General features: G+C 40.3%; 1 protein-coding gene across 1 annotated transcript in view; it reads right to left on the reverse strand.

Moving 5' to 3' along the window:
- DOP1B (DOP1 leucine zipper like protein B) overlaps positions 1-14,132 on the reverse strand; it is a 94,339-nt gene that overhangs the window by 19,213 nt on the left and 60,994 nt on the right. Inside the window, exons 20-25 of the mRNA XM_026651062.1 lie at positions 12,751-12,876; positions 11,017-11,151; positions 9,200-9,255; positions 8,188-8,292; positions 8,029-8,095; positions 5,392-5,536 (exon numbers count right to left, since the gene is read on the reverse strand). Coding sequence (XP_026506847.1) covers positions 5,392-5,536; positions 8,029-8,095; positions 8,188-8,292; positions 9,200-9,255; positions 11,017-11,151; positions 12,751-12,876 — 634 coding nt within the window. The remainder of the gene's footprint in view (positions 1-5,391; positions 5,537-8,028; positions 8,096-8,187; positions 8,293-9,199; positions 9,256-11,016; positions 11,152-12,750; positions 12,877-14,132) is intronic.

The following is a 14,132-nucleotide window of genomic DNA, read 5'->3' on the forward strand; positions in this document are numbered from 1 at the left end:
TGTAGACGTCGACCACAACTGTAGTTTTGCTTTTGTTCTTATTACAATGGATCATTGGTTCTGTTTGAACCAATGCCTTACTGTTTTAATATTTAGTGAGAGTTGCATGTTTTCGTTTTTAAATCGGTATATGTACTTGTGTGATGGAAGGGGAGGCATAAACTACTACAGACACAAAGAAGGGGGGCACGATCAAATAAGTTTGAGAACCAATGGTCTAGACAGATCCTCTGGTTTGAGCATGGCAGTTTTCTTACAGTGCGGTACTGTCAGTATAGAGCAGGGGCGGGCAAACTTTTTGGCCTGAGGCCGCATCGAGTTTCGGAAATTGTATGGAGAGCTGGTTAGAGGAGGCTGTGCCTCCCCAAACAGCCAGGTGTGGCCCGGCCCCCACCCCCATCTCCTTTCTCCCCTGCTTCTCACCGTCTGACGGCCCTCCCCCCCCCCTCCGGGACTCCTGGCCCATCCACCCCCCCCGCTCCCTGTCCTCTGACTGCCCCCAGAAACCCCACCCCTGACTGTCCACCACCACCCCATCCAATCCCTCCTCTCATTCCTGACTGCCCCCCACCCCCGGGACCCCTGCCCCATCCAACCCCCCTTCTCCCTGACTGCCCCGCAGGACCCCTGCACCCATTCAACCCCCCTGTTCCCCGCACTCTGACCGCCCCGACCCCTATCCACACCCTCGGCCCCGACCACTCCCCGAATTCCCCTGCCCCCTTACTGCGCTGCCTGGAGCGCCGGTGGCTGGCGGCGCTACAGCCGCGCCGCCCGGCTGGAGCCAGCCACGCCGTCGCCACCATGCAGCACAGAGCACCGGGTCAGGCCAGGTTCTGCAGCTGCGCTGCCCGGCTGCCCAGAGCCTTCTACAAGGCACCCCTGGGGGACTGAGGTTCCTCTCTGGGAAGTGAAGATCTTTTAATGTCTTTTAATCTTTTAAAACAAAAGATGTGCCGGCAGCACAGTGCCCTGAGGCTGCGGTGGAGGGGGGCCCAGTGGGGCAGGGGCCGAGCCTCCCGGCCCAGGAGCTCGGCAAGAGGGTCCTGCGGGCCATAGTTTGCCCATGTCTGGTATAGAGGATGAACAATCCCTTCTGTCTCTGGGTGGTGCAAGGATCAGTCCTGCATCTTTCATAGACTGTTTTAGAGCACTGGTAGTTCCCGGTACTATCAATGCTGGCCCCTGGTCCCTGTGAGCTCCAGATGCACCCACACCAGGGAGAAGAGTCTCATTTAATACCAAGGGGAGCGGAGAAGCAGACTTTTTTTTTTTTTTTTAAAAAGAGGACTTATGAGGCAATTTATCCCTGTTTTTATGGGGTTGTTCACCGTTACCCTCCTCATACCTTTGTTTAATTGAATCTTTGCACTTGTATGGGATTTTATTACACACACACTTGGCTAAAGTAAAGTTTGCATAAAGAGCAGATGCTTAGCAGTTGTGGAAAGGCTTTGAAAGATGGCCAGCTGGGTTGGAAATACTGGACTTGGAATGTGGCTTAATTGGAAACACTGGATCTGGAATGCGGCTGAGAAGATAAGAGGAAAGTCTGAAGAAAAGGCCCCAATTAGCAAGGATGGTTCTAAGCAATTTTAGCAGAGGAAAGGATTCAAGAAGTAGTGGCTATAGTCACGTAGGTTCAGTTTATTCAAGTATAAAAGAATGGTCTCTTAAGAGTGTTTGTGGCTAGTGCCTGTGTAGTAGTAGGATTTTATGTTTGTATTTTGTATAATTTAGAATGAAGGATAAATAATAATAATGTAGCATGCATTAAATGTATTGGTGTATGATTTGACCATATCCTGCCAGCCACCCTTTCTGAAAGCAGAAAGGAATGGCCTAATGGGCCATTAGTAAAGATACATCAGCCAAAATCTGTGTCTGAAGCTGATTTTAAGGCAGTGACAGACCTTTAGGGTCACCACTTTGTTGTAGGTTTAGCATTTTAAAGTAAGTAAAAGAATGCAATGATTATTTTCTCCTGCATTGCAATTTGATGTTTTGGTTCAAATGCTATGTGTAAATCAATCCTGTTTGGTGTGTGAATGAGGAATGTGTGTGTTAGAAGATAAGCGTGAAGGCCATCACTGGACCAGATGGTCTAGGGAGGAACCGAGGACAGATGTATGGGTGCCAAAAGATTGCAACACGCCCCTATTGAAATGTCAGAGGAGGACAGATTGACGACTCTAAAGATGAGAAAGGCATCTATCAATGGGGACAATATAGCTGTGATCAGAACCAGCCTGGGATAACTCCCTGAGAGACTTAATGAAAGAACAAGATAAAGGATGAGAAGAACCATTTAAGAAAACAAGCACTCAAACGACAATTGATTACAGCATGATGGTGCAAAACTCATTGGTCCCAATGAAGGAAAATCACTATATAAACAGGGTGCCTTCCATGAAACTTTGGGTTCGTCCTGGCAAGACTTCCCTGGAGCATCGTGTCATGAACGACAGAACCCAGCTCCTACCTACCCGTGATCAACCTAGCTGGCCAGTAGATTGATCCAGACTCTGGACTGGTAACTATAACATTGACTGGAGGGACGCTGAGTGTGAGTGTGTGCATATGCTAATTGTTGTATTTCCAATAAATGCAGTGTGTTGCCTTTTCCCCTGAAAAAGATCCTGTTTGCTTCTTATAAGCATAACATGAGCCTGTCCAGTTGGAGCCAGCCAACATGGGTTTGCGCATCCTGGGGCTAGCCCTGTTGTAAGTATCTGATCAATACATATAACAGCATGTTACTGTATAGATGTGATAATTGCTTAGGCATTCAGGGCCCATTTGGAACAGCTATATAAATATAATTTGACCTCTGGATTTAATAAAGGAATTTATGGTTAAATTGCTGTTGTGGTGGTATACTGTATTAATAAATAAATTACAACAACAACTCTACCGCTTGCTGGAGGATTTCGATCTAGAGGGCACCAGTGTCAGAGAGGCACTACACAAAGGCTCAAGTCAGTGAGAAGGGGAGCGGGAGAGCCCAGGACCATATTGGGGCCCCATGACAACTTCATTACATGCTTATGGAGCCTAAACTCCAGCGACTGCCTGGTAGAAGGGAAAAAAGGAATGGCGGATGTCACATTTTGAAGGAACATATGATTCCCCAAGGTAAGTACGTACCAGCTCTCTTGGGAGTTGCTAACCAGGAAGACCCAGGAACAGGCAGACAAGACCTGAAGCCTGGAATCTGGGGCATACTGGGTGCCCTGAACAATAAGGAACAAGGGGGGAGTGAACCCCTGAACTAGCTAACTAACAGCTAACTAGCTAAAGATAAAACTGTTTACACACTATTTACAAAGTTCAAGTGGGAGCGCTAGAAAGGCTACTGACACAGAACATGGTCTGTTCCAGAAAGGAACTGGAGAGGCGGTCGCTCTGTGAGACCCTTTATGCCCTTGGTTCAGAGTATGAGGAGGAGTAGGGTACAGGCACAGACCAATGAACACTGCTGTAGTAAGATGAGGCCCTGAAACATAAACCCTTGCTATCAGAGGCCTGAACTAAAGTAATGGTCAAGACTTTGCTAACATAAAGCAAAGTTAAGCTGTGAGCCAGAGGCAGGCCCTGCTCACAGAAGTTGGCAAGAAGGCAGCTGCTAATTGCACGTATACACATATCTAAAAGGTATCAAGTACTAATAGGATGAACATGTGCCAGGATGGCACCAGAACATTCTGGTACGAACACATTCCACAGAGATAATGAGGAACAGGCTGGCCCATCCTAAAGACAGGGTCAAATATAATTGATAAGAGTTGTTTGTTCGAATCAACATGTACCAGGAGAGAGGCAGCACCCCAACACACAGAGGGGTTGTACCTCAATGCATCAGGAGTGATGTGTAACTTGTTTGTACCTGTGTATAAGTATGCATCCCTGAGTGGATGTCTTTGTCTAGCCTAGGGGGCAGTGGACAGTCCCGCCACTGACTGAGCTGGTCCATTGTCAGGGGGCACATATTCATAGTATGTCCTGTAGAATCTGTGGGTAACTATTACTGTGCTTCCTTTGACAATAAACCTGGCTGGGTGCCTTTGTGCCTTATCGGAGACTGTGGTCATTGGGGGTTCTCTCGGCGTCTGCTGTGTCAGCTATCTGCGCAGAGCCCGGGCAGCACACAGAGGGAACACATTCACTCAGCCAACTTATCAACATTGGATAGAGCAGAGCACCACGCTGGTGATGTCTTACAACAACTGCTATGGAAGAGTTTTCCAGTCTCAAGTGCATGTGCAACCACAGTGAGTACCCATAGGGACCAGCATTTGAAGAAGAATGTAGAATTTCCTCGATTTCTAAAGTTTAACTTTCATTTAAGAAAAAACTAAAACTGTATAATTCTTTAAAAAGGAATTTCCCCAAAATATTACAGTTATACCCTATTAACCTCTTCTCCAAATAGTTGTTTAAAAACTTGATATTATAATAAATCTCTCACTAAGCAGCAATTCAATATATGTAACCAAAACATGAAAAACACCACTGAAGTTTAACTTCTCAAACCTGGGTGCCTACTGTTTGGCTTCTAAATCCACAATAAAAAGTGTTTCAATTTTCAAAAGGTGCCAAGCACCCAAAGATTATACTGACTCTTAAATATCCAAGTCTGAAAATGCTGGCCTTACTATTTATATAGCATTTTAATTCTCTCACTCTCCCCCAGGTGCTGCATGAACAAATCAATTCTCACAACCTTCACCCCTATGAAGTTGGTACGTATAAGACATTTTACAACAACGGAAGGAAGCAAAGAGGTAAAATGATTTATTTGACTCCTTAGAGTGAGTGACTTGCAGAGCTGCAATTAGAACTCGGGTATTCCTGGTTTTCAGACTTGTTCTTAGACCACACTAGAAAAATGCTACCTCTTAATCGAGATCAGTCAAAAAAATTGGATTTCAGTATTTAAGTATGCAAGAAAAAAAAAAAAATCACCCTCTTACAAATCAGAAAACTTACAGATTATGTTCAATAAATGGCAACATATTTTACCATTACAAAAGTGGTTTCTATGTACTTTTTGACCTTATTTATAAGGATGGTATATAGAATGCATTACACATGTGTACATTAATATTTCCCTCCAGTATAGTGCACATAATGTACAGATACTGACTGAATGCCATTTAACATATCTGAATTTTTACTTAAATGAGAAGATAACATGCTCTTTTGGTGCACATTAGTTTTTTTTTTTTTTTTTTTTAAATAGCAGTTCATTCTCTTTAGTAATTTGTGGTATGATAAAAATCATTTTCACATGAGCACAAAGCCAGATTGTCACTAAACTTTATAATAAATGGTACAGAAAAGTGACAAGAAGGTCAGAAGTGACACTGGATCCTTAAGAAACAACCTTACCATACAAGTCATCTTCAGCACTGGATTCAACTAAAGAGATCTGAGGCTGGGCTTTCACCTCCAGGTTTCTGCTCAGCCAGCTAGTCTGTTCCAGGGAGGAACCAGCAACATTCCCCACAGCTTCCAAGATTTTTTGGGTCACCTCCTGAAAAGTAATCAATGCAACACTGTATCAGGTGAAAGCTATTGGGATCTGGCCAGCCCAAGGATGCTTTTGTTTTATTTGGAAACTGGCACAGTGTTTTGTACCTGGTACCATATCTGTAGGTATATGGAGGTGAGTAACAACAAACAGAGCAGAGAAACATTTATCAGCACTCTGCAGGTAGTAAAGTGTCACTCATTTCATTTGGTAGTAGGCATGAACAATGGAAAAAGAAAGAAAAGCTTTGGGTTAGAGTAGATTCACGTACAGGTCTTAATCATACCTTTACATGGAAAGGTCATTATGTACATGTGTATGCATGCACACACATATCTGGGCTAAAACAGTAATATAAAAGAAAATTCATCTATGATAGGTAAAAATACCTAACACTATAATTAATCTACTCTTGATGACTATCCTTATAATCACAACAGGAAGGGGGACTTTTTCCCTTTTGACAAACATTCTCTTCAAGTGTGGCATAAAAGCTAAGCACTGGAGAGAGAATAGCAGAGTCAAAGATTAAAAAAGGGAGAAACAAGCAACCTATTTCAGTTTTTCACTTCCTGTGTAGATTGGCACACACTGAGCACACACAAGACCAAGTCTGTTTAGAATGTCTTCATTCTTTTCACTTCCTCATTTGCTTTCTGGGCGTTTTAAATTTTAATGATTTACATTAGCAGTTTAGTAGAATCTAGGTCACAGAAGGCATGGGTCTTGTTGCAGACTCTGCTGTATTTTCAATTTGATTGGGAATCCTATTGCTACCATTACTCCCTCTGACAAGTTTCTTTTTTCTAGCTTGATCCAGGCTAGATGATGAGTTTATTCTTTATGGATCTTATCTACCACTGCTTCTGTGGCCATCAGGATAAGAGTGCACAACCGGAGCATCCAATAGGAATACAATAGTATTGTTGTTAATGAGATAATCAGGGTCCACACACCCCAATGGTGAACAGGAGGTTTGAATCCCAAAATGTCTCTCACAACATTTTCCCTCATATACTTTGACGGGCATCCTTTTTAGGTCACAAATTTGAAACATATTAGAGGATTCATTCTTACGATAACTGATAAATTCACAGGTTTCAACTCACTGCGTATTTCCCTGATTGTTCAGAGTATGGACTCTTACCTGGTTCTCCAGATTTCCAGTCTTTTACCTGACAAGTTACTATGTTTTAAGAAAGAGTTTTTGTCCCCTGAGGTTTCTTAACTTTGTCTCCTTGGAGGGCCACAGAATCCAGCTGATCAAGATATTTTTCAGTTCTAGTGGAGTAATCATCCAGTCGGTTCAAATGAAGATTGCAAAGTATCCATTATACTGCATTAATAAGCAGTCATCTCTCAAAGACTTGTATGTTCTGAATTTGTTCTTCAGATTTCCAAAAAAATTGCATCAGTACCCTCTATTGTTCTTTAGGCTCTGAACTGTACGGTCTGAAAACCTGTCTGCTTTTTCCTTTCCCTTCAGCTACAGGGCTTCCATGTGGTATTAAATTAGATGGGGATGTTGGTTACTTTTAACTGAGTGATTTAAAAGTGTCGTTTTATTTTTTGGGAATTCATCTGGCCATATTTCAGTCTTCCCATTGTAGGGTTGGGCCAAGCCCTACTCCCAGCCTCATGTTTGAGCAGCAGAGCTATTCACTGCAGGATGGAGACTCTGGTTCGGAAACTTCAGGTTTCCCTTCCAAGGCTGCCAGAAAAATCAGATCATTTCTTGATAATGCTGTAAGAAGCTAGGCATTCACTAGACAATTATCTTGCTGGCCAGTTTATGAAGCAAAACTGGAGGAAGTCACTCTACCATATCTGCTGGGCAGCACATCTCTACCATATCTGCTGGGCAGCACAAGCACCACAATCACAGCTATCAGAAGGTTCACTTTTCAACATTTCATCTCAAATTCAGAGCCAAAGATGATTGTAACAAGTCTGTGGTGCTTCAGCTATCTTGGCAAAACAGTAGGAGAAACAGTAGGAGAAAAGAATCCGGCTCTAATCCTCATCTTTTTTCCATAATAGGTGAATGGATAAACAGTTGTTGAGATTGCCAAAGCCAACTAGGGGACATAGCTATACAGCTCCCGTTGACTTCAATGGGAATAGTGCACCTAATTCTCCTACTTGGTTTTGAAAATTTCAATGATAATGCAAATGAAGGGATGTGGTGACATCATATTTGTGTTATGAATTTAAATCTAAAGGATGACATCACAAGAGACACTCAATCTGAATACAGCTTTGGCCAATCAGCATCCTGAGCCATGTTAGAACTTTATCAAAAATATACAAGATAATTTGTTAGCTGGAAGATTATATTTTATGCATTCTTACACACTTACTTACTGGCTTGCACCATGCCCAAACTTTCTCAGAGTATGCGGATGTTCAGACATGGAGTTGGTTTGGGCTAATCTCGGTTTAGAACGAAGAGTGCGGTGCCAGATTTGTGAACTAAAAGTGTATGTATACAGTACCTGCAGGTCTTTTTGATCCTTTTTATTTTCCAGGTTAGGAGTTCTGGTCACAAAGTCATTCAGAGTACTGTAGGAAAAAGAATTCATTCCAAGTTAGTAATATGGATAGTTTTACTCAATCTATCAAATCAAACCAAACCACCTTGTTTTGTGCTATACCTCAGAAGCAGGAAATATCCAGGGGGAGCCAAGTTCAATTGCACAGATTCCTTCAGCACTCCTAACAATGACTGAAAGTTCTCCTGCAGGGCTGAGACAGGAAGTCTGCCAAAAACAACATGCAAGTCTGATGTCAAACAATACATCAGCCATACACACAGATAGTGCTGGCTCTAGGAGCTTCCCACCAACTTTAGTCTTCTAGTTCTCCCCAAGTCTAATTAACTACTATCCATAGTATTTGTGTCTAAGTACCATGATATCCTGTCAATGCACGATGACATTTATATTATCCTATCATTCTATTAGTGTGTTGATGTATCGAAGTCAAAACAGTACACAGAATTGACTTGGGTTGTCCTGCAAACTAAAGCTAGGCTTGGAGCATATGGAATATGCCAGTGCTGTGAAAGAAGAAGAGGGTCTCCATGAATGATATAATGAGGAGAAGGCTTTGCAGACTAAGATCCTAAGGTGTTCCATGCATACACCACAATGTATGCTAAGAAGAGTTTTGATCACCCCCATGCTGTCTAACATGATGAATGCAGAGTATAAATTGGAAACACCAGGAGCCCTCCCTAAGAAAGCCTGGAAGGGAGATTAAGGAGGAGAAGTATCCATCCTTCATACACTTTTCCAGCAGCTGGGAACAGTGTTAGAGCTGGAGAAAGGTAATACAAAAATTTCAGCATAATGTCCTGACAACAGTTTGAGAAGGTTACAGCATGCTGTTGTGTCTGTACATGATGACATTGTGTCACTATGATACAAACACCAATACATCAATGCAATCACAGAACACCACGCCACACAGTAATCTTATGTCTGTCGTTTGACAATGTAGTGGTTGTCCAGTTCTACTTCATTAAGCACTGATAATGTAGCGGTTAAGGTTTCCTGTGCCAAGCAGCTATGAAGGTCAAAGTAAAGCTAAAGTAATAATGCTAGCTGTTAGTTGCTGAAATAGCATTTGTAGCTAAATGGAAATCACTTTATGGAACCTAGTTACCTTTGAATGAAAGCATAGCTGAATTTCAGCACTGGGATATCCACTAGAGAAGATTTCTGAAAATAAAACAAGGAATTACGTTCTTGCTTTACAACAAAGTGAAATTTAAGCTGTTAGAGGACTCAATGTTCCATGTGAGACTTGCTTTTTCCCCCCTGAGAGCAATCTGTCTCCCAGTCTGAGACTGATAGGCTGTGCCTTGTCTGTAGATATAGTACGTAGTTCAGAGCTTTTGCTAGGGAAGTCTGGAATAAAACAAGACGCATCCTTTCTCTCCACCAGACACATTCTTCCAAAGCTCTAGAAACACTTATAAATGAACCTCTCTGCATGATAACAAGGCTGGCTTAATTCAAAGCAAGCTTTGTTAAACAGCAGAATCACCACAGAAGCAACCTCACTAACTAGGATAATTGAAAGTCATTGTTATGCCAAACTGCTGTCATGAATCTGGGAAGTGAAGTTTTGTAAAAAGCTCTGAAAGCTACATTTCCTGGATAACCAGACCAGATGGCAAAGGTCTCTAAAAGTTCCACTTACAATTGTAACAGTCTTATTTAATAAAAAGGAAGGCCCTCAAAAAGTTTTACTAATGAAACTACTACTTAATGAGTTTTAAAACACTCACTAGGATTGGATTTTGTTTAAAGCATGTTTTTTGTTTGATAGGCAGGATGATTGTACCAATGTTAAGTATCTATTTCTGTTATGCTGAATTACAGACACATACACACAACTGTACCTTAAGACACACATATTTACTCTTTCTAGGCATTTATTTTATGCAAGTTACTCAATTTGAAGGGAAATATTGGTCCATCATAAAAACCTGAAGAATTTTGGTGTCTGTTTTGTAAATTCTGTTTCAAATGCTTGCTCCAATGTTTCAATGGCTTAAGAGTACTGGGACATAATTTAGGCCTCAAATTAAAGAGGACCAAACCTAATATGAAGAGAAATATTTTGATGTTTGTTAAGATTTCAATGAAAAAGTTAAATTTTATTCAGTGTTTGGAGCCTACACAGAGCAGCATTGTAGTACACAAGAACCAGAAAGTGAAGCTACTAACCAAAATACTTAGTTCTTATATTGCTCTTTTCTAGCTCTTTTCTTTCTCGAAATGCTTGGCACATGTTTGATAATCTTGAAGGGAAACTTAAAATTTAAATTATCCAAGCAGAGTGAAATGCAAGAAATACAATAGGATAAAAAGGAAAAAAAATATGTTAGATACTTAGAGTTATTTCATTTTTGATAATCTGAACTATGAATTTAAAATAGATGGAGCCAGATCCTTGTGACTTGCCCTTCTGTATCCCAGAATGGAGTGGGGGCCAAGGTGTTTTTTACACTGGAAAGGCCCTAGAGCAGCCTCAGGGCAGATGATAACCCCCCTACCCCAGGCTATTACAGCAGCTAGTGATCAGACAGACACAATGGGTCCCTGCCCGTGCCCCCTTTGCGGAGGGCAAGGGGGCTGAAACCACTATACTCGCCTGACGAAATCTGGAAATTCCTCTATGCTGGGAGAATGCACAAGAAGTCTGTTACACTGGCTTTACCTCAGCTTTGTGCTGCCAAAGTAACACAAAACAACCAACGACTACTCTTGTAAAATGAAAATCAGAAACTGTATACACATTGAGTACACTTTAACCAGGTACAGAATATGATGAGGAAACAAATTCTAATAATTACCAGTAACAAAAAAAGAATAATGAATGTTGAAAACCTCTTTCAGGTTAGCAGAGATTTTTTTTCAGGGACACCTTGGAAGAAGGAAGACAGTAAAGCTGAATATTATTTTAGCAGTTACCTCTTCGCCTTTGATTTGGGATGGTTTCTTGACAACTTCTTTTACCAGCTGTAATATAGTGTCAGTCTTCAGAGTGTTAAGTGCACACACTAAGTCCACAAGAATAAGCTGAGATGCACTAGCCACTGGAAGAATCTAAATGACACAAACATCATTAAGTTCAATGTACCAGGGAATGATGGAGGAAAACAGCATTTCACACTATTAACCGTGTGCAAACTTACATATGAAACTCAAATAGGTGAAAAGGATCCCGGAGGGGATCAGAGTTTGGGTCTCATTCACTCTCTCTCTGCCCTGCCCTGCCCTGACAGGCTGGGAGCACAATGAAGCAATGCATTCAGACTAAGGCGGATTAGGAAGAGGGCTTGTACTTAGTAACCATGTTTGGCTCCAGAGGGCGCTACCTCTCACTTTCCTCCTCTGGAAAGGTTTCTGACCTGGAGTCTTGGACAGCAATGGAGGAAAACTGGAATTGTCTGGGCTCCAACAACTCAAAATGGTTTGGTATTAAAGTGCCGGACTTGGCTTGGCACATAGTGCTTACTGATAATCGTTCTTTGCATCTATGCATGTAAGTGGAGCTTGGTATCCAAGAGCTTTTCCTTTGCAGTTGTTTCTAAAGCTGGTCAGAACATTTTCATCTAAATGTTTAGTCAAAACATGCTGTTTCAAAGCCAAAACATTTCATAGAGATTTATAGTTTCAATTACGTGTCTGCTGGAAAGGGTTTTGCGATTCCCGTGTGCTCTTTGTTCAAGTCTGACCAGAGAGAGAGAACGCATTGAAAAGTTGAGCTTTTCAATTTGAATACAGCTATTTTGACAATTCCATTTTGCAAAAGTGTTTTTGTTGCAGCGTGGAATGAAAACAAATTTTTAAACCTTGAAAGTAGTCACAAAAGAGAAAGGTCACTCTCTGGACAGATGTAGTTATTTAAATTTGGAATAAGGTTTTAAAATAGATTGTAATAATGTGCAGAATGAGAGTCTTGTTTTAGTTTGCATATAAATTAAAAAAATAGTATTTAATTAACTTTTCTATTTCCATTTCCAACACCAAATATTTGACCAATGTAAATAAGTTCTACTATTTTATAAAAAATAAAATTACTTTTTCCAGAAAAGTGGAAGCCAGTAAGATTTTTTTTGTCATGGGAAATTTATTGCAAGAAAGATAAATTCTTTATCCTACAATAAAAATGGTTTAAGGCATTTAATATTTAATTGTTTAAGATATTGAAAAAAACCCATATAACTCTGCAGATATAGAGTTAAATGTGTAAAAAATCATTGATTAATCTTCCTCAGGAGCAGGCTGGCTGGCGAGACAGACACCATGACTTCTTTTCCCCCCACAACGAAAAAGTCCTAAGGTCGTCACAGGTTGTGTTACAAAAGTCGTGCCCCAGACAAATGGTCTCTTCATTCTCTAAGTAAAATATTTTCTTCTTTCAGTATTTTTCTTCTTCAACATGCAAACACATTAAAATCTTTATTTTTCCTATTTTGATTATATTTGTTCCATTTACTTATAGTCTTCACATTTTAAATTTTAACCATTATATTGAATTCAAATTCTTATCTAATGGTTTGTCTTTGTCACTTGTACAACAAAAACAAAACAAAACCAAAAACAAAACATGAGGGTCTTCGCAGTAAACCTAGGAACAAAACCTCTGTCTTTTCATGAGAAAAGAAACGATCTTATGAATTAACATTTCTTTAACTTCACCTTTATTTTACTTTGATTCTTATGAGCTTTTTTGCTGTTCCACACTGCTGCTACTGCTGATATTAACTGGACTCCAAGTTGTGGCGTCAGTGGATTCAAGAAATCTAAAATTTTATTTTTTATCGTCTATAAAAAAAAAGATGAATATGTTATTGCTAAACATTGTCAAAAATGTTCAAGACTGATCTTCATTGTTTATTTGGAGATTCTTTGGCTTTTTAATGTGATATTCAGAAGTTATACTATCATTAAAGAACAGTACTGTATACTTTTGATTCAGGTTAATTTAGATGATTTCCCATGGGTTCATTCTCCTCCCTTATTAAAAAGGTGTGATTATCTCAAATCCTGGAAAGCTAACAACAAACATCTATTTTTCCATCATGCATATTCTCTGCCCAATCATTGTTCATACACAGTACTTCCTCATTATTATTATTAATCAATGTATGTAAAAGGAGTGGGGGGAGGAGGAAACTAGTAGTATATATAGAATATATATAGTATATATAGCATGACAAACATATACAATGTTCTGAAATTTATAGGCTGCAGAGAATGTTCCTGGCCAAAGGTGCAGAATCCCTATTCTAAAAGGGTTGTCACCTTTTGAGCAAGTCAGTTACAAAGTGCCAGATTTCCAAACCTAAATTGATGCCCCATTTGTATAAAATTAATTTGAGTAGAGAAATGGATGACAATTAGTAAAGGAGGACAAGATGAGGAAATTAGTGACGAAGGCAATATAAGAATTAATGGAAAAGTGAGTTTTCAAGGAGAGAAGAAAGGATTTGAAGGACATGAGAAGAGTGGTAGGGCCAGCTTGGCCGAGGAGCGAAAGGCTACTCCAAGAAGAAAGAGAATATACATTAGGAAACTAAGTACTATGTTTAGAGGACAACTGGAACACTAATTTTACATTTTCTCATTTGCTTCAATGGACTCTTTGCTGTCTCCTTCCTGTAAGAACCAAAAGGTTAAAGAGTATAAGAGCTCTTCAGTAAACCAGATTTTTGACTCAGATTCCCAATTCTTCTGACCTGAGTGGCTTATTGAAAGAAAAAATGATTCAATATTCTTTGTATAAATGTTATCAAGTTCAACAGCTAAGCAAAAATGAAGTAAAGAAAACAAAGGATTATACTGCAATCTAAACGAATGATCAACTACCACAATTGTCTAAAAATAAAACAGATCAATGAGTTAAGAAAAGTATTAATTTAATATTAACTCTGTTGGGGTATGTAAGGGTTAAGTAAAGACCTGGGTAACCGCTATCATGGTAATAGGGAGTAAGGCACAGGCAAGCACTATTTCTTCGCTTGATAGATAAAATTGCCATCCTTTTCCCTTCCCTTCTGCTTGTTAAGGATAGATAAGCG

Source organism: Terrapene carolina, unplaced genomic scaffold (assembly GCF_002925995.2).
Source record: "Terrapene carolina triunguis isolate 2854851 unplaced genomic scaffold, T_m_triunguis-2.0 Scaffold30, whole genome shotgun sequence".
NCBI lineage: Eukaryota > Metazoa > Chordata > Testudines > Emydidae > Terrapene > Terrapene triunguis.